At 49.0% G+C, this 18,149-nt stretch overlaps 1 protein-coding gene across 3 annotated transcripts in view; it reads left to right on the forward strand.

The window, feature by feature from the left end:
• The first annotated feature begins 5,848 nt into the window (after positions 1-5,848).
• The window catches only part of TRIO (trio Rho guanine nucleotide exchange factor), a 322,955-nt gene continuing 310,654 nt past the window's right edge, over positions 5,849-18,149 (forward strand). For 2 of the 3 annotated variants that reach the window (XM_074329063.2, XM_074329064.2), the window contains exon 1: positions 5,853-6,455. In XM_074329063.2, the coding sequence (XP_074185164.2) occupies positions 6,299-6,455 (157 nt within the window). In that variant the 5' untranslated portion in view covers positions 5,853-6,298. Of the gene's footprint in view, positions 6,456-18,149 lie in introns of all 3 variants that reach the window. The other variant, XM_074329065.2, reaches the window with a different exon arrangement.

Raw genomic sequence — 18,149 nt, forward strand, 5'->3', positions numbered from 1 at the left:
CCAAATGCAGGCAGTCACAAGCATGTGTGCAGACACCTGTTTGCATGTACACACACACACACACACATACACACACACACACACCTTTTGCCACCTGTGCACCTCAAATGCTCCCAAATTCCATCCTGTTTTCCTTTTCTAGGCTTATTCCACCTAATTTCCTTTCCACCTCTCACCCAGGGCTTCTTTGCTTGATTTCTATATTCAGCGGTATCCCAGTGCCTGCACTAAAAGACTCTTACCAATCAGCCCCCAAAGGCAGTCAAGCCATTCCTGGGGACCGTGCCTATGAATATGGGTTCAGGGCGGGGTTGAGCACGGCTCTGGCCAGGACCTTCCTGGTTAGTGGATGAGGAAAGGAATCCGAGAAGCTGGATTCACTCGGAGTCATTGGTGAGCAGATTTAGCGTGGCCTGGGCTTCGGGGCCCTGGCCCCCATGGGTCTACTCTTCTCCTTCCACAGGCTTCTTAATCTGCCAACTTGGTAGTACCAGGGCATTTCAAGTGACATCTTTACCCAGACTTTCCCACTGTATGGCTCAGCCCTTAGGACACACATAAAAACCCAGCCCTTGGCCCCATGCCTTACTCATTTTTTTAAACTCATCTGCTTGGTAAACTAGTCAAGTCTAGAAACCCCAGTATCTTTATGCCCTTTGACTCAAATTCAGAGTTCCAACTCTGGCCAGAGGTCAAGTGTTCATCTGGACATTTCTGTAGTATGTACTCACTAACCTCAATTTATTCCTGTAGCCCTAAGTTAAAAGTCCCCACGGGCCTCTGGATTCTTTCTTTTTCTGTACCTTAAGCACCCATCAGGTATTATCTATAAGATCAATATGTAAACCTCTCTCTAGAATGACAGTTTCACTCAAAAATTTGGAGGACTAGATTAGCTCGTGTGTTTCCTAAGGCTGCCATAAGTCTACGTACCACACACGGGTGGCTTAGCACAGTAGAAATTCATTGCCTTAGTTCTGGAGGTTAGAAATCCAAAATCAACGTGCCGGTAGGGCATGCTCCCTCAGACATCCATAGGGAAAGCCTTCCTTGCCTCTCTCCTAGCTCCTAGCTTTGCTAATTTCCAGTACACATGCAGAGTGGTTCTCCGGCAATGTTTGGCGTTCCTTGGCTTGTAGATGCGTCATCCCAATCCTTCATCTCCACGTGACATTCTGTGTGTTTCTGTCTCAGGTGGCCATCTTCTTATAAGGACACCAGTCACACTGGTTAGGGGGCCTGCCCTTCTCCAATATGACCTCCTCTTAACTAATTATATGTGCAACGACCCTACTTCCACATAAGGTCACAGTTTAAGGTACTGGGGGTTAATACTTCAATGCATTGGGGAGGGGACATAATTCAACCCCAAACAACTGGTAAATGAGTTAAGATGTTATTTATACATTAAAATAAATACAGACGTACAAGGAGAAGGGAAAACTCAAATGCAATTCTAAGAAAAAGCCAGCAACTTGAAAGATACGTTCGTCTTGTGGTAGCTGCTTGGGTTCCCCTCCCAAAACCCCAAGGATATCCCTTGCACCTGCCTCTTCACTCTCCTCCATCTTGAGGGGTATTTTTTTTTGGTGAAAACGTTTGAGAAACACTGATGAAGAACAATGGCTGGTCTATCTGACAGGAGCTAGTTTGACTGCACAAAGCTGAACACTCAACTTATGGCTGCTCGACTAAATCAGGGGCTTCTTTTTCTTGTCTGTTTCTATGGAACAGGAAGTTTGGAGGCGGGCAGCTCACTCAGTCATCTGTGCCATGTGCTTCTGTCCTCATGTTCACTCTCTCATAGTCACACAGTGGCCTCTTCACCTCCAGCATCTTTTCTGTGCTGTGGAGAAAAGCGAACAAAGGGCAAAGCGTAAAGGGCACACGCATGCTGAGTATGAACTTTCTTGTGAGACCTGCCCAGTCCTTTCACTCACAGCTCATCAGCCAGCACCCTGTCCCACAGCCACCACAGCTGGGAAATGGAGTGTCTTAACCTGGCCTGGGTTCTCCTAAGAAGGAGAGAAAGAATCTCAAGCAGGTAACTTGCATGTCTGTCCCAGCTGGCTTTCGCTGTTTCGATTGCTCCGTGCCTTCAGGCCTGGTAGAGTTCTGGGCACACAGGACACATGCTGATGCTTGTGTGCTGATTGCAAAGGATCTGCTCATCTTGTAGGCAAGACAGGAAACACGAGCGACATACATGATGTAATGCAGCACGCGATCGAATGCCAGAATGACCGTCGCTGCAGAATACAGGGAAGGGAGAGATCAATTTGAGTTATGGAGGAGCATCATAAAAGGGGATGAAATTCGAGCTGGATTTTGAAGGTTGGGTAGGATCAACAGCAGCTGTCATAAAACCCTGTTTAGATCCCCCTCCACATGCTCAGATGGCAGAAGTAAAAAAAAAAACACAAAAAACAAACCTGTGTGCAGCCTCTTCTCTTATTGCAATCTGGGTGAGCCTTCATGCATGTCTCACACTCAGACACAAGTCTTTTATATTTCTTTCCTGGAATCGACTCTCCCTGAGGTAGAAGAATTGGTCAATGTCTGGGTCTCGACCCTGGAGAGCTCTTCTACCCAAATACACACAAACCTCTCTGTGCCCGCCTCATCTCCACATCCTTAGCAGTCATTACCGCTCGCATTTCCTTTCCAGCTATCTCCCGACACCCAGAACTTGCCTCCACCTGTGAACCCTCCCACACGAGTTAGCCTTTTCCAGTTGTCACTTCCCAAGTACCGCCACTGTGGTATGGCCAATCTTTCTATGGGTGCGTGATAGCCAACCTGTCCACCTCCACCCCTAGCAGTTTTTATTTTTCAAATTCTTGATCTTTCTCTATCATTTAGTTAGCAACTGGGGCCTCTGTATTCACTACCCGCAGGGTAGGGTTACTATGGGCAGGATGCAAAGGGGAAGAAAGAAGTCAGCACTCGGCTGCTGAATTTGTAGACACTCCTGGAAACCATGGCAGAAGGAATAATTGGAGGGAAAGGGTTTCTGAACACTAAAATGGAGTCTCCTAGGATCACAAGGGTTATGTCCAAAACAATAAGATTTGGAAGAAAGCCTGATGGAACTGGAGGGAGGTTTCTTCCTGCAGAGGAAATAATTCTGCAATCTGGGGGAGAGGCGATGGATAGCATTAGACCCCAGACTCTCTGAGAAAAGAAGTCTGTGCCCAGGTGGGCTGGAGGGACCTGGGAGCACAGAGAACTTGGCCTCACTTTCTGGGGTAGGAAGGGAGGGGAAGGGGGTCTAGCACCCCTGTGTGTAGCTGAGTGTTTCTCTGAGTGGTTGGGAGTAGCTCAGGACAGGCCCTGTGGTTGGGTGAGGAGGACACACCAGCAGAAAGCAATGTCCGCAGTCCAGGCAGGAGTGTAAGGGAGGGGACAGACCTGGGATACCCATCTGCACCGGTACCAGCATGAACCCCTGATGACCAAGGATCGTGTGCAACCTCTCCATCCCCACAGCATGATGCCACATGCTGTGGTATCTTCACTGCCTCTGGAAGCTTGGCTGCAGTCTTGGGGAGAAGGCAGGACTGCGAAAATACTCCACTGATAAAAGTGCTGCAAATCCAGTTTTCCCTGAACCAGATTAAGCTTTCGGCTACGAGGAGGAATGAGAGCTGGAGTTAGAAATTACATGACAGAAAAACAAGAAAAAGGAACATTGTCAGCACACCTCGGCTAACAGGTGTGAAATGGTCTGTGAAATTTGGACCTACTGCGTTTTTTCTTTTCGAGATACTGCCCACTGTAAAAAAAAAACATTTCAAAATAAACTTTTATTTTAGAATAGATTTAGATTTACAGAAAAGTTGTGAAGATAGTACAGAGTTCCCATATACCAGATTCACAATTAATGAATAGTATTGGTACTATTAATTAAAGTTCATATTTTATTCAGATATTCTTAGTTTTTACCTAATGTACTTGTTTTGTTTTTGTTTTTTTGATTCCAGGATCTCATTAAGACTGTTACATTAAATTTCGTTGTCATGTTTCCTTGGACTCCTCGTGACTGTGACAGTTGTACTGATTTCCTTATTTTTGATGACTGAGAGTTTGGGGAGCTACGGGTCAGGTAGTTCATAGAATATTACTCAGCTGGGATTTGTTGGATGTTTTTCTCATGATGAGACTGGGGTTATGTGTTTTGGGGAGGAAGATGCGGCTGTGAAGTGTCATTTTCATCACATCATATCAAGGGTCCATACCATCCACATGATTTACCACCATTGATGTTATTCTTGATCACCTGGCAGAAGGAGTGTTGGTTAGGTTTCTCCGTTGTAAAGCTGCTCTCCACTCCCTTTCCACTTTGAGGGCTGAGTATCTACATAAACGATGTGGAATCCCTATGTGCAGGAGATTCGTCTCATGTATTTACTTCTTACATCATTTATTTATATCAGTATGAACTCATGGATATTTATTTTATACTTTGGGTTACAATTAAGGATTTTTTTATTTTCTTGCTGGAATTGTCCCAGCTTTGGCCACTGGGAGCTTTTTCAATTGGCTTCTGTGTCCCTTTGACAGACCCCCTTCACTATGTTGTTGGTTAAAATTTTGTTATGTTTTCAGTTCTTCCTTACTTCTGGCAGAACAAGATGCTCCAGGCTCATCTTGTGTATTTTTTGCCCTTGTCTTAGAATCAGCCACTTTGCCAAGGAGACCTTGTTCCTTTTATGGGAGAATGGTGTTTTAAAAAAAAGATCTGAATGCCAGGTATGCTTGTTGCTACTGGAGTGTTATTTCTAAGCCCAGTTAGCTGACAGAGCAAGGAACTCTATGTAAGTGTACTAACCCATGTATCCACACATATCTGTAAATCTTTTTATATATCCATCTGTATCTATATTAAGCTAAGCAGGTGTTCACATTGATGTCTCCAACTCTGATCCAGACCATGTGGATCATCTAGCTTCTTCCTCCTGCTTATCTGTAACCTACTTCTCAAAAAAAAAACACGGGTTTCCACCATCCACCATTCATCCATTCATTTGTTAATTTCCAGTATACATGCAGAGTGGTTTCATCATCCAATTAAAAACAAAATGAATCTTGTTTCTGTGTCTCCTTGTTTTCTGCAGCATTGGAGCCTTTAACCTCTGACCCCCATCCTTCTGACCTCTTCTTTTATAGCCACGTCTTAGGCGTTTTGCACCTGATTATTTGTCACGTGCTGGTTTGACACAGATCTTCCGTAAAGCTGGATGGCACCTACCCCTCATTTCTTTTGGTCTCCCCAGCCCCATCTCCTTCCTCCTTCTCTGCATTTTGGTGGAGTCCGGAATCTCATTGTACAGATGAGGAGACTTCCCCTAGGAGTTCAGAGGCTTGCCTCACTCGCCTCCGGGACTGGAGTAGATAACCTGTTTTCACGATCTCGCTCATCATTCAACAACTAGTACGGAATACCGATCACACGGCAGTGCTGGACTCGTGCCAGTCATGGGGCTCCGCGGGCAAGATTAGTAATAAACAGCTCGAGAGCTCAGAGGACGGTGCTCGCCGTGCAGGAGCGAACGCCCAGCGTGGGGCACAACGCCAGGCCTAGGAAGGGCCGCCCCGGCTGGTCAGAGCGTTTCTGCTCCTTTCCAGGGTCGCAGCTACGGGCAGGAAGAGAAGGAGACCGGTTGAACGCTCCGGCAAGCGCCCGCGGGCGCCTAGGTGCACGGCGGCCCGGCGCGGCCCCGCCCCTCCCGCAAGGCCCCGCCCCCGGCCAGGCTCCGCCCTCCCACCGAGCTCACGCTCGGGCCCCTGACGATGTTCGCCGGAAATTACCGAAGCCCCTCTTTTTTTCCTTCCTCTCCTTTCCCTGCTCTCCCTTTTCCTTTCACCCGGGTTCCCTCGGCCGTGATTTCCCCCCTCCCCCTCCTTCCTTCTCCATTTGAAATCAAGATGGAGGCTCGCGGCTGCCGCCGGCGCCCGTGATCGCCGAGCTCCCGCCGGCCCCGGGCCCCCGCCCTCGCGACTGCGTGTCCGGCGCGGCTCGCGCTGCTGCCCGAGCTCCTGCCGGCGCCGCGGAGGCCGTGGCTCCGCGCCCCCGCCCCGCGGCCGGCTCGCGGCTCCCGGGCGGAGTCCCCTTCTATGTGGGCGCGCTCCTCGGGCCGAGCCGCCGCCGCCCGCCGCCGCCCCGGGGCTCTGCGTCCGCGCGCCGGGTGCGGGCAGCTGGGCGCTCGGCTCCGCCAGGCCCGGCGCGGAGCGGGCGGCTCGCGGCGCTAGGGGCGCGGGGCCCGAGCCGGGCGCGGCCGCGGGCGCCGCCGCAGCCATGAGCGGCAGCAGCGGCGGCGCCGCCGCCCCCGCCGCGTCCTCTGGCCCCGCCGCCACGACCAGTGCAGCGGGCTCGAGCTGCGGGGGCGGCGCCGGCGAGGGGGCCGAGGAGGCGGCCAAGGACCTGGCCGACATCGCGGCCTTCTTCCGATCCGGTGAGTGCAGCTGCGGCGCTGCGGGTGCGCTCGGCCAACCCTGCCGCGGAGGCGCGGTCCGCGGGCCCCGGTGCGCCCGGTGCTCGCCCGCCAGGCGGGCTCGGCGCGCTCCTGCCCGGGCCACTGCGCCCCTCGCCGGGGCTCCCGGACCTACAACGGCGGGTCCGTCTACCCGCGCAGCTTCTCGCGCCGCGGCTCGGCCTGGACGCCGCCGACTGGCTCTTCCCTGCGCCTACCCCTCGTCCTAGGGTAAAATCTCTCGGTCTCCCGCCCCCGGTGGCCACAGCTCCACGGGTTGGGGCGCCGGCTCTTTGTCTCTTTCGCGGGAGGGCAGAAGAGGGGGCGGCGGGGACGGCGAGGGCGGAGGCTCCTGTCCCGGAGGCCGAAAGGACGGGGACGGCAGGGCCGGGCCGGGGAAAGTGGGCTCTTATCTGGGCCGGTCTGGGTGGCCGACTTGTACCTGGCCCCTCCTCGACCCCCTTAGCATTCAGGTTTCTTAGGTCGGTCCTCCAGCCTGTCACCTCCCTGGTCTCCGTCTACACTTCTGTGAAAGGGGGCAGCCTTGGCACCCACGGCCCAGGGGTGTGTGTGTGTGTGTGTGTGTGTGTGTGTGTGTGTGACTTGGCCAAGATGAAGCGCCGCCGGCCGGGAGGCGGGTGAGCCATTGTCTCCAGGGGCGGCCCGGGAGGGACATCTGGGAACGTGGTGGCCCTGGGGGGAGGCGTGGGGCGGGCGCTCGCGGAGCATTGCCTGGGTGGCTTGGAGGTGGAGGCAGTGCCAGGTGTCTTTCCGGCGAGGAGGGGGTGGCGGTGGGAGAGGCGAGCTTTCCGATCAGGAGGAAGCGCGGGGGGCGTGACAGGGCGTCCTCGGGACCCCAGCGGCAGTGCCTCCTCTTGCCCGGGCGAGAGCCGGTTCCGCGTCCCCGCGCCCAGTCCGGCCTGCTGGTGCGTCCGGGTGGCTGCTAAGGAGCTGGCGGCGGTGGCCTCGAGGCCGGCAGCCCGGAGCGCAGTGCCCAGCGGGCCAGGAACGGGGCAAGGAGGATGCAGGCTCCGCTCTGAAGAGCGGAGGCGGGCGGGCCAGGTCGGGCCCCGGGCGGCGCAGGGCGTGTGCGGGGTGCTGGTGGCGGCCTCGGGGAGGACGACGGAGCCAGGGATGCTGGGAGGAGCTGCTTGCCATAGGGCGCGCGCCGTAGGTCAGCGGCTCGCGCTTCTCAGTGGCCTCTCTCAAAATCACCACCCCAAATTCGGTGAAATCAGTTCGGTAATCCGGGTCACAGGAGCAATTTGCAGCGGGAGGGCGATGGTCAGAGGCAGAAGTTAGCAGTATCAGTAGATACCTGGGTTAGTACTGCCTTCCCCTCCATTTCTTGATCTTTGCCAGGCGGGGTTATTTTTGAGTCAGTTTAACAGATTGGCTGGGGCTGGGAGTGACATATGCCGACTCTCCAGTGTCAGCTTGGGGGTAATACACTCCTGAGTGCTCCCTCTCCCAGTGAGGTCTTTGCAGAAAGCAAAGGTTTAAGAAACATGAACTCCTTGAAATGGAAAGCTTTTTTCTTGCTTTCTTTTTTTTTTCCTTGGTGCACCTAGCCAGATAGAGCAGCCCCGTGGTTGCCTCTTCATAGCAGAACTGGGTCGTCTTCCCTTCATGCCCTGAAGCTAAAGTCTAGCCTGTCTGCTCTCTGACTCTACCACCTGTCACGAAAGAATAGATCCTGTGCAGAATTCAGCTCCTCTCTGTTAGAAAGGCTCCTGTGCCTGCAGATGGAATTTTTGGTGCTTGTGAGACCAGACTTTCTTACGTCTTTATTATGCATAGTACAGAAATCACTTCTTATGTTCATAAAAGCCCCCAAAGACATCAGGTTGGACTGGACGTCCACAGAAGACTTGCTCCCTGTCAGTGTGGCTCTCCCCAGGATTTATCTGGGGGAGATAAATCTGTTGGTGGTCATGCCTAGGCCCTGGCTCCTGTTCATGTTCAGTTTGGGGTAGAACCAAGCAATGCTGCTCACTGGTTTGCTCCTTTCTCCCACCCTCCAAAATGATTGACATACCGCCCCTCTAATTGTTTGACTTGGCATCAGGAGCCAGAGCAGATGTAAGTAGGCAGCAGTTGCGCCTGTCCCATCCTGGGGGGAGTCTGGAACGTCTTTTAAAAGTGCTTTTCCCTCCTTTGGGTAGCTCTGAATCCCTGACCTAGATCCTGGCTGCAGCATCTAGGGCAGTGATGTCTAGCAGAGGGTAGAGAGGGACCGTTCACTCGGGTTGGTGCGCGTGGGATGAGGGGTTTGGACAGTCTGGCCCACCAAGCAGCAGGACCCTGGGTGGGAGTTGACCTGTTAGATTAGCTCAGGTGGGTGGTTGGGGGCGCTCCTGGGCAGTTTCCATCGAATGTGGATGGCTGAACGGAGAGGCCAGTCCATCAGTAAAATCAGACGTTCTTTCCTAAGATGTAGAAACACAGAAAATAGGTTATCTTTGACGGGGGTGGACAGGTCAGGGTGTGAACATTGTTCCGGGGTGTTTTTGAGCCTGGCACTGAGGGTTGCCCACGTGACCAGACATGGTTGCCTTTCGTTTCTCAGCGCTGGGACTCTGCTTCGCCACCTTCTTTTCTTCCCTTCTTTTTAGTTATTGTCTGTCCTGCGTTAAATTTTATCTTTGTAGTCACACATTGAACACTGGTACCCAGGGTTGGGCGAAAGAAGGAGAAAGACTTCAGCATAATGGGACTTTTAAACAATTAGAGCAGTTCAGGAATAGAATGGGCTACCATGTGATTTCTCCGTTATGGGAAGTACTCAAGCAGGGGCACTGTCACCTGCCAAGGTTCTGAGGGGCCTGGGGCGATGGCTCTGGCTGGTTCACTCTCTCAGGTTCTGTGGCTCCCTCTGAGCCCCCAGCACTAACGCTTAGTTATTCTTCACTCTTCTTTGGGTGATTAAGAGCTTCAGAGCAACGACTGCCCGTCCTCTCTGCTTCGTGGCCCCCACTGTCCATGTCACTCCTGACCTCGTGTGCTGTCATTTCATTTTCCACACGCGCTGTCATTTCATTTTCCACACGCGTCCGAGGTACAGCAACTTCTACTCGTTTTGGCAATCCTGATCCGCCTTTTATAGATCTGGCTCTAGCAGGCAGGTCAATTAGTGTTAAATTGGATTGAGCTGAAAAATGTGGTTATTGGGTATTGAAGGGCTGCTGAGATTTTCTGCAAGTGTTAGTGAATTTCAGACCTCACTTTTCTCCTTTGCGCAGAGCTCAGCACCAAAAAAGATATAGCAGATTTCAAAGCAAAAGCAAAAAAAAGAAAAAAAAGAAAAAAGGCATCACAGATGGGAGCTAGTACAGTTTTTTATTATGTTATTTTATTTTTTTATTTTACAGAAGGCTTTTAGGGAGGTTGGGTGACTTGCTCAGAGTGGAACTCTGGTACAGGTGGGGTCAGGCCCGGGAAGTGCACTCCCCGCTCTGGTATTCCTTCCTCCCCTCCGTGCCTCTCATGGCCAGGACTTCACTTACATTAGTTCTCAACCCCTCTGGGACCAATCACGTTTATTGCCTATCTATTTTGGGGCTCTATTCTTGTGGCAGTAAATCATTCTTTCAGAGCTCTCTATTTAACCTTGCAAGAGTGTGTGTGTGTGTGGGGGGAGTGCTTACATAAATGCATTATTTTTAACCTGCCTGGCATGTTTTAGGTTGGCATTAAATGAATGTGCAGAGAATAAAGGTTTGTGGTTATCCTGAAGCATGGTGGCCTATTGTACTGTGTTTCTTTCGTTATTAAATCTTATTCTGGACTCCTGGCTGTGGCCTTCTCTTTCCAAGGGGTTTGTGAAGAAAGTTGAGTCTGTTGCTTAGGGAGGAACCACATGCATATCTTTCTATGTTTTGCTATGACGGTTTCCTCATGGAGTATAAAGGGAAGCTTTTCTTCATACCTATGCTTCTAACACCACTTAAGTAGCGGGCCTTCAAGCTTGCGAGGCTGCTTCCGTGTGTATTTAGAGCCTGGCAATGTGGGTCTTGGTGAGCACCAGTAATAATTATTGTATTATGAAGTCGGTCCTTGTTACCCGCTGTATTTTGTAAAGGGAAGCTCAAGAAAATGTAATTTGACAGTGAATGTTGGTTTCTCCTTTTTCTTTTCAATTAAAGTTTATTGGGGTGACGGTTTCTCCTTTTTCAGTGGCACAGTGAAGCTCAGTTTTAGAGGAAAGCAAAGAGATGGCTAAATCATCCTGGAAGTGACTTTCAAGAAATCAAAGAGCCATGAAACAGTCATTGACAGAAACTTCATTGAGACCTAAACAGACTTAGGGACTTAATGACTCAATGGGCGGTGTATTTTCCCCTTTGCAGTTTAACCATTGGAGATTCAGATGAAGATTTAAATGAAGCCATTTTAGCCATTTGAATAATTAACCAAGATGTAAATGAAGCCAGTGGTTCTGTTCAAAATGAAGCATGTGGTTTAAATATGTTCTTCAAATGTATATTAAGAATATGTGATTAGGATGGTCTTTTTAGACCTTTTAAATGTTATGATAAATTTGGGATTTGTTTCTGACTGAGTGAAAGATGTGTTTGAAGCTGTCATAATCCAAATGAGCTGTATCTGATGTTTATTTTAAGTTTATGTACTTGACTCCTCTACTGAGAAAATAAAATTTTATCTCATATCCTTGGCAGAATTCCAGAGAAAAGTGAAATTCTTAATCAATAGCCACGCTTTACTGCCTAGTAAAATCACTTATATTGAAAGTGATGAATTGTGCTTTACTATAAAAAGCACTCTTAACATCCCCCCTCATTCCTCCCCAATTCTGTAATGAATTGGTTTTTATTTCCTTAAGTGCATTGTCTTGACACATTTTTAGTGGTGCCACTGGCAGGAACAACCACTCCTCTGTGGCCAGTGAAGAGATGGATTTGAATGAGAATCCGCTGTTCTGGTGGAAGGCGGTGGCCACCCTGACGTTGTTCCTTCTCATTTCCTTCTCTCCTGAGTGTTCAGCTGAGTGGACTCCGGGGAACTGACCGGGGGCTGCGTTACTTGTCTTGTGGACGGAGATGCTGTCTTTTATGTCCCATGCGTGCTTCCCAGCCCCATTTAAGCTGATGGCCCAGGCTTGGGACAAGGGGTCAGCAGCGGGGCCTGGTGGTGTGGGACAGACTTCTGTCTCCTGTACTACTCCAGACTCTGCTGAGCATTCAGCAGAGCAGGGGGCAGGGGGGTGAGCATGGACGGGGGTGTCGTCTCAGGAATGCACTGAGGAATTGAACTTCGGAGTTCTGGCTGGTGATGATTCAGCTGGGGCCGTGCTGTAACTGCCGTTGCTGTACCTCTGAACTGAGGGGAAAGAAGCCAAAAGGGGGAAAGAGGCAGGGAAGGGATCAGGGCTCTGCAAGGCGCTGGCTTCTGCTGCCTCCCCTCTGCCCTCTCCCGACGCCCGTGCCTGTGCCCGCGCCTGTGCCCCTGGTGGAGGCACTGCCCCTCACGGCCTTTGCCTCTGGGTGCCCAGCTCCCATTTCCCTCCACCTCTGCCAGTTTATAAAGAGGGAATGGAGGCATCTGGCTCAAATTTCCAGTGTAGTCTCCCAGCCTTTTGACGTTATTAAGCTTTATGTGCAGATGGATATTCTTATTTATAGGGACTCTTGTTCTCCTGTTTAATGGTTACCAAATCCATAAATACTCATTTTCACTTCTCATTCACTAATGGAAACACCCCATTTGCTTATTGAATAGTTGTTGCCCTAATTTCCTCTTTTTTGTTCCCTCTCCATGTAAGGAAGCCCCTTGAAACCCAACCTATTAATCACCTGACCCCTGGGAAAGGTTATATTGCTGGGGCAAGAGTGAGAGTGTGCAGCCGTTCCCAGCATGAAGTGAAAGGAGCTGAGCTGGAGGAAGGGTGCAGCCTCTGGGCTTTTTTCATAGTGAGTGGTAATATTGGGTCCAATGCCAGGTGTGCTGTGGAAAGGTACAACCTCATTTTCGTGAAAAATATACTTGAGTTTTAGATGACTGAAGATTTGAATGAGCGACCTGTCTACTCCTGTCTGGTTGGTGAGGAGTGTGACGTGATCTGTAGAGCATGGCTTGTATTTTGGAAGCATTACCCTGTTTGGGCTTTGTCCGAAATTAGTCCAGCAGTTACACTGACCGTGGGAGCTTTAATGAAAACGTCAATGGACAAAAAGGAAGGATTCTAGGTCTAGGGTACTTTGGGTTAGGTTAGCGGTGTCCGTGGGAGTTAATCAGGCTTCTTTTCCACAGTGTGTAGCCCTCTTACAGACAGTGATGGGTTGCACTTGGTTTCTCTTAAGGAGTGGTCCCTGCAGGGTCCTGGAAGCTACATGGACCGCCCCCCTTCCCCTTTAGCTCCAGGAACGAGGTACATGTTGTGCTGCTTCTCTCGTGTCCTGCTGCTGGGAAGGGCTGGCGGCTCATTGCGTTTGCTGGTGGTGGCAACACTGAAGCATTATAGCTCTGAACAGACCAACGGTTACATCCATTCAGCTACTGCTGAGTGAAGGAAGGCAGTGTCAAGAGGCTACACCTTCTGTAGGGTTCCAGGCGACTTTCTCAAAGACAGAACAGCAGTGAGAGAGCAGATGGGTTGATTGGGAGGAGTTAGCGGGTGGAGAGGGTGTGACTACAAAGGGGCATTTTGGGAGATGATGGAACTTTTGTGTTCTGCTTGTGGTTGGTGGCCATTGTATGTATCAAAATACATAGACCTGTATGCCAAAAAAAAAAGAGGAAGAAATCCAGTTTTACTGTGTGTTAATTTAAAACATAACATGAAAGAAAGCTAACAACAAACGGGGAGTGAACAGTTACTACAAATCAGACATATAAATATATACATAAAAAAGAACTTCACATCAGTAAGAAAAACAATCCAAAAAGGAAATAGGCAAATGGACAACTTAAAGAAGTATAAGTGGCCAACAAGTAAATATTCATCCTCGTGAGCAGCTCAGGAACCGCAAATAAAAACCAACTTACCAACAAAACCCAAATCCAATATAAGTCATTTCTCTAGGTAAACTGGAACAAAATGGAGTTATTTTGGAAAGGTTTGAAAGATAATAGCAGTCACCCAGACCGCCCTGTGTGGGACCAAAGTTTCCATAATTTCTAGGGGTAGTCTGGGGAAACTTGAAAGAGAGTTATGGGGAAATAAAAATAAAGGTCCTTTTCTTGGGTTCACTTGGAAGAATCCACACAGTATGTGCTTCAAGCCTACTGACTTAAAAACAAAACTGTCTTTAGATACGGACAGTCACCATTTTTCCTGCTTCAGATTTTCCCACCCCAGTGGGTTTTGCTGCTGTCCAGATAGAAGAAGGTAGAGAGAGTAGTACATGCAGGATGGTCTGCAGTGGCTCAACATTCCTGGTGTTAAAAAAGGTATTCCAGGGGTCGGCTGCATTCTGGGGAGTGGGGCTTGCTCCTGAATTAGCATCTGTGTGGGTATCTATTTGCCCTCTGTTCTGGGGTGTTCATGTATATAATTGACTTCGCAGCTATCTATTTCACACTATTGATGGTTAATGAATGAATTTATAAAGTGTTATCCTCCCCCCCACTTAACATTCATAACCATAAAATAAAGCTAGTCTTGAGGAAAACAAATCAAATTTAAAAGTACAATCCTTGAGTATTTTTAGATAGTGTTTCTTGCTGTCTTTCCCCCCATGTATGCACATACATGTGGGGATCTTAAAAGTCATAAAACACCCCACTTTGGAATAGGTTGTTTCAATACAAGAAGGAACAGATGAATATATCAGAGACTAGTATTTGAAATCTACTTTAAAAGAACCCATGTCTCCTAGCATATATGAAGTCACATGTGTAAATGACATGTATACTTTAGGGCAGAATGTTTTAATTTGGAAATTATGCATATGAAATGTCTGTAAGAGGTTGGTCAAAACAGTATGTATATAAAATCATTTTCCATCATTTATTCCCTTTGCTTCACTTCCTCTTCTTACATTGATCTATATCCTCAAGGATTCCTTCTTTCTTGTCACTGGTTTTGAACACCACGGCTGCAAAGCCTATGGGAGGGCGCTCCTGGGTGATCTGGATTCTGCAAGTTGTACATTTCCTTACTTGCATTTACTTTTAGTTAATCCTTGTTCTGCATGACAGATGTGTTAGGATCTGCAGGAGTAACACACACATTTTATTCGTTTTTGGATAACTATTAGTTTAACTTTTAAATGACGAGGGCCAAGAAGTACAACACCTCCATTATTTATTCGGAAGGTACACACAGTTATTGGGAAACAATACTTTGACTAGAATGCTATTACAAGTATTTCTGCTTAACAAGTCTCACTCACACAATAACATCTCTGAAGTTTAAATTGTTTGATATTTTGGCATCCAAATACCTGGAATAAATTCCTCATTAGTCTAGTACTAGGCAAATAGATGTTTCTTGTTTGTAGGTAGCATTTAAAAAAAAAAAAAATTCATGATTAGAAATTCTTTCCATCCCTCACTCCCCTTTCCAGGACCACAGCGATGACAGCTGGCATGCAAAGGACCGTTACCTGCTCAAACAACCAGATCACACAGAGGCAGCATACAGCTCACACTTTTATTTTAGAGTCGTTTCCCCTCCGTCTACAGTTTGTTGCGCTTGTCCTGATGTGTCTTGGGTTCAGGAGCCCCGAGAACCAGTGCTAATTTGGCGGTTTCCAGGCCATACATTTTTTTCACGTGACAGTTCAGTCCACATGTCCCCTGGTAGGTTGCCTCTGCGAGAGGCTTCATGTGCAGTGTCGTGCGGGAGACCCTGCTCGCTGCGCCATTTGTCATGCGGGAGACCCTGCTCGCTGCGCCATTTGTCGTGCAGGGAACCCGCGGGGTCTCTGCTCCCGCTCCCCACATAAGAACGCAGGATATGGTGAGGCCAAAAAGGAACACCCACGGAGCCATAGGTAGGGGAGTCATACCACTATATTCTCTCTGGCGGCACTATACTCTCACTGGAGGCTGGATCCACACCGTCCGCAAACCGCCATCCACACTTGCCAGCCCAGCCACCATCTTCTTGCTAGCCCCCATTCTTTCTCTCTTCTTTTCTCTCTGCTAGCGTAGCCACAGCAGTTATATTAGTGGCCAATGGCTCACTGGTTACAGCTGACGGCCAACTAGCCACAGCTGATGGCCATGCAATCACAGTTGATGGCCATTTACTACCTGAGCCAGCACCTGTCTATGTGAGGCTGAGAGCCTGGAAACTACTTTCTGGGGCTCTGCCCCCACAGCAGTCATTACGTTTTAGCATTTTGTGAGCTGGTCAGTGTACCCGTTCCTTTCCCAATAATATTTAACTGCAGTCCGTGAGAGGCAGCATGGCAGCGTTCATTGTGGGGAGGTTCCCTCCTTCCTGGCATTGCTTATTAGGTGCCGCCTCACCTCCGCTGCTTGCCTGACTTAATGAAAGGTTCAGCCTATTTGTGAGATGGGACCTGTCCCCTGAGCCACACACATCAATGGAAACCTTTGACTGTAAACCTTTTTTTGCAGGGTTGACGGGATCACTGTAAATTTCCTGTGACACCTTGCAGTGTGGACATGGGGGTGTTTTTTGGGAAGCTATGGTGACTAGCAGTCTTGTAATGGCCCGCTGCTCTCCCATGCTGTCTTGTTCTAATCTAGATCTTTAGCAGCTGCTTCCAGAGCAGAGTGAGAGGCCAGAATGCCCAATCGTCAGGGGTCGGATAACACCTTTGGAATTAGAAGAAGTTCATCCAGAAAGTAATCACCTGCTTGTAAGGTCATAGGATGAGATGTAAGATAGCTTGTTTATTTTCTCCAAATGTCGTTAATGCCAGTCCTGTCCTCCAAGAGAGCCTGGGGGAAGTCTTTCTCTTAACTGTTACCTGCACTGTGGACACCGCTGGCTGCCATCTGAGTGCCTCTGACTCTACCTACCGTGCAGGTGTTTCTCTTGTAAAACCAACCTGCCGCTTGCAGCAGGCAGTGCTGTTCTGTATTAGGATGAAGGTCCTGGTCGCTAGTAAGGCCGTGACCTGCTCCAGACTGAACTGCTTGAAGGGCCTGACCTGGAATTGAAACCCAACAGCCCCCTGCCCTGCCGGTCCCAACAGAGAGAGAATAGAAATGACCCTCAGCGTCGTGTTGTGATTGTCAGGTCTTTAAAATTGGATGCGTATATCTTTGTGTGTTGAGGATCTAAGTTATAATTTACAACTCTCACACCAAACAAAACTTGAGTGGAAGATTCCAGGATACAGCAAGCATTTTTCTCATGTTGGTCCAGGCCCTATAATTTCCTTTCTATCCTTTAACTCTTCTCACCTGATTAAAAACGATGCTCCTTTTTACATAAACAACCCTAGTAACCCCAGCTTTCCAGCTGAGGCGGGAGGCAGGGTGAGTCCTGGGAGGGGTCGGGGTGGGGATGTGGCCCTGCTTCCCTGGCCTGGTGGCCTGCAGCGAGGGAGAGACCTCTGTGGAGGTCAAGGCTGGCGCGGGACGTTGTGAGCAGCTGAGAGACGCTGCCAGGGAGGGACGTTTTTCAGCCCCGTGTGTGACACAGAAGGATCACCAGGGCCTCCTTTTTAATTTAGGAGGGGAACGGGTGGGGGAGTGGGGAGGGGCGGGAGGCTGCTAAGCTGCTCTTTTGGGGACAGTTTTATAAGGTGGGTGTGGTGACTCCTGGGTTCTCTATATATAGCTACTTTGGTGGAGCCTCTCATTTCTTTGCTGTTAATCGCTGAAACGCAGTTGATGATGTGTTATCAGGGGGAACAGGGTTATTTCTCACTGTCCTCTTTTAGCGACATATCTCTTGGGCGTGTGTTCTGGGTTTTTCTATTTGTGGGGTGCATTTTCGTCAGTTACACCTTGTCCGACCCCCGTCACCCTGGTAGCCTGATTTATGCGATGCTTGCTCAGGTTTATCTCCACATGGACCTCCGGCATCATTTGCACACGGGGAACGTGTTCTGCTTTTGTGTGTCTCTGAGGACGTCCGCGTCTACCTCAGGCTTTTTAATGTTTCAGTCAGAGGATGAGTGAAATGCTGGCATCTTGGGTGTAGGCCTTATATATAACCAGAAGGTTTATCACACTCTAAAAACATACACTTTTCGCTTCCTTCTGGTTTGTTCAAGGCGGTTCCATAAGTTTCATGGTTTTTTCCTTTGTTGTTGTTATTAAAATCTTGCTTTTTAAAAATTTATGGAATTAAAAGAGTAGGATTGGCCTGTGTTTAATGTAAGATTTTGGGTTGCTTTTGATTTACTGTTTTAGTTTATCTTTGGTTTTAAACTATCAAAGGAGATACAAAGCTCAAATTCATATACCTTAGTCGAATTGAGATTTCACTGTATTTTGGCTGGTGCATTGATTTATGTCTTTATTGTTGATTACATTTAAAGTTTGTTGGGTGCTTTTTTTTTTTTTGGTTGAGGGGGCAGGTAAACTTGTTTTGAAAAGCCAGAACTCATGTTCAGAGAAGCAGGGACGCCCCACTTGTTACTGCTCCAGCACACGTGGTGACCTCCCCTCCCCTCCCTGTACTGGAGCGCACACACGCATATGTGTATACGTATCTTACACAATAGAATTTACATATTATTTTGTTTCTGAACCATTGGAGAGTAAGTTCCAGAGGTGATGGTACTC

Source organism: Rhinolophus sinicus, chromosome 3 (assembly GCF_057876585.1).
Source record: "Rhinolophus sinicus isolate RSI-liver-muscle chromosome 3, RSI-T2T, whole genome shotgun sequence".
NCBI classification, from domain to species: Eukaryota; Metazoa; Chordata; class Mammalia; order Chiroptera; family Rhinolophidae; genus Rhinolophus; species Rhinolophus sinicus.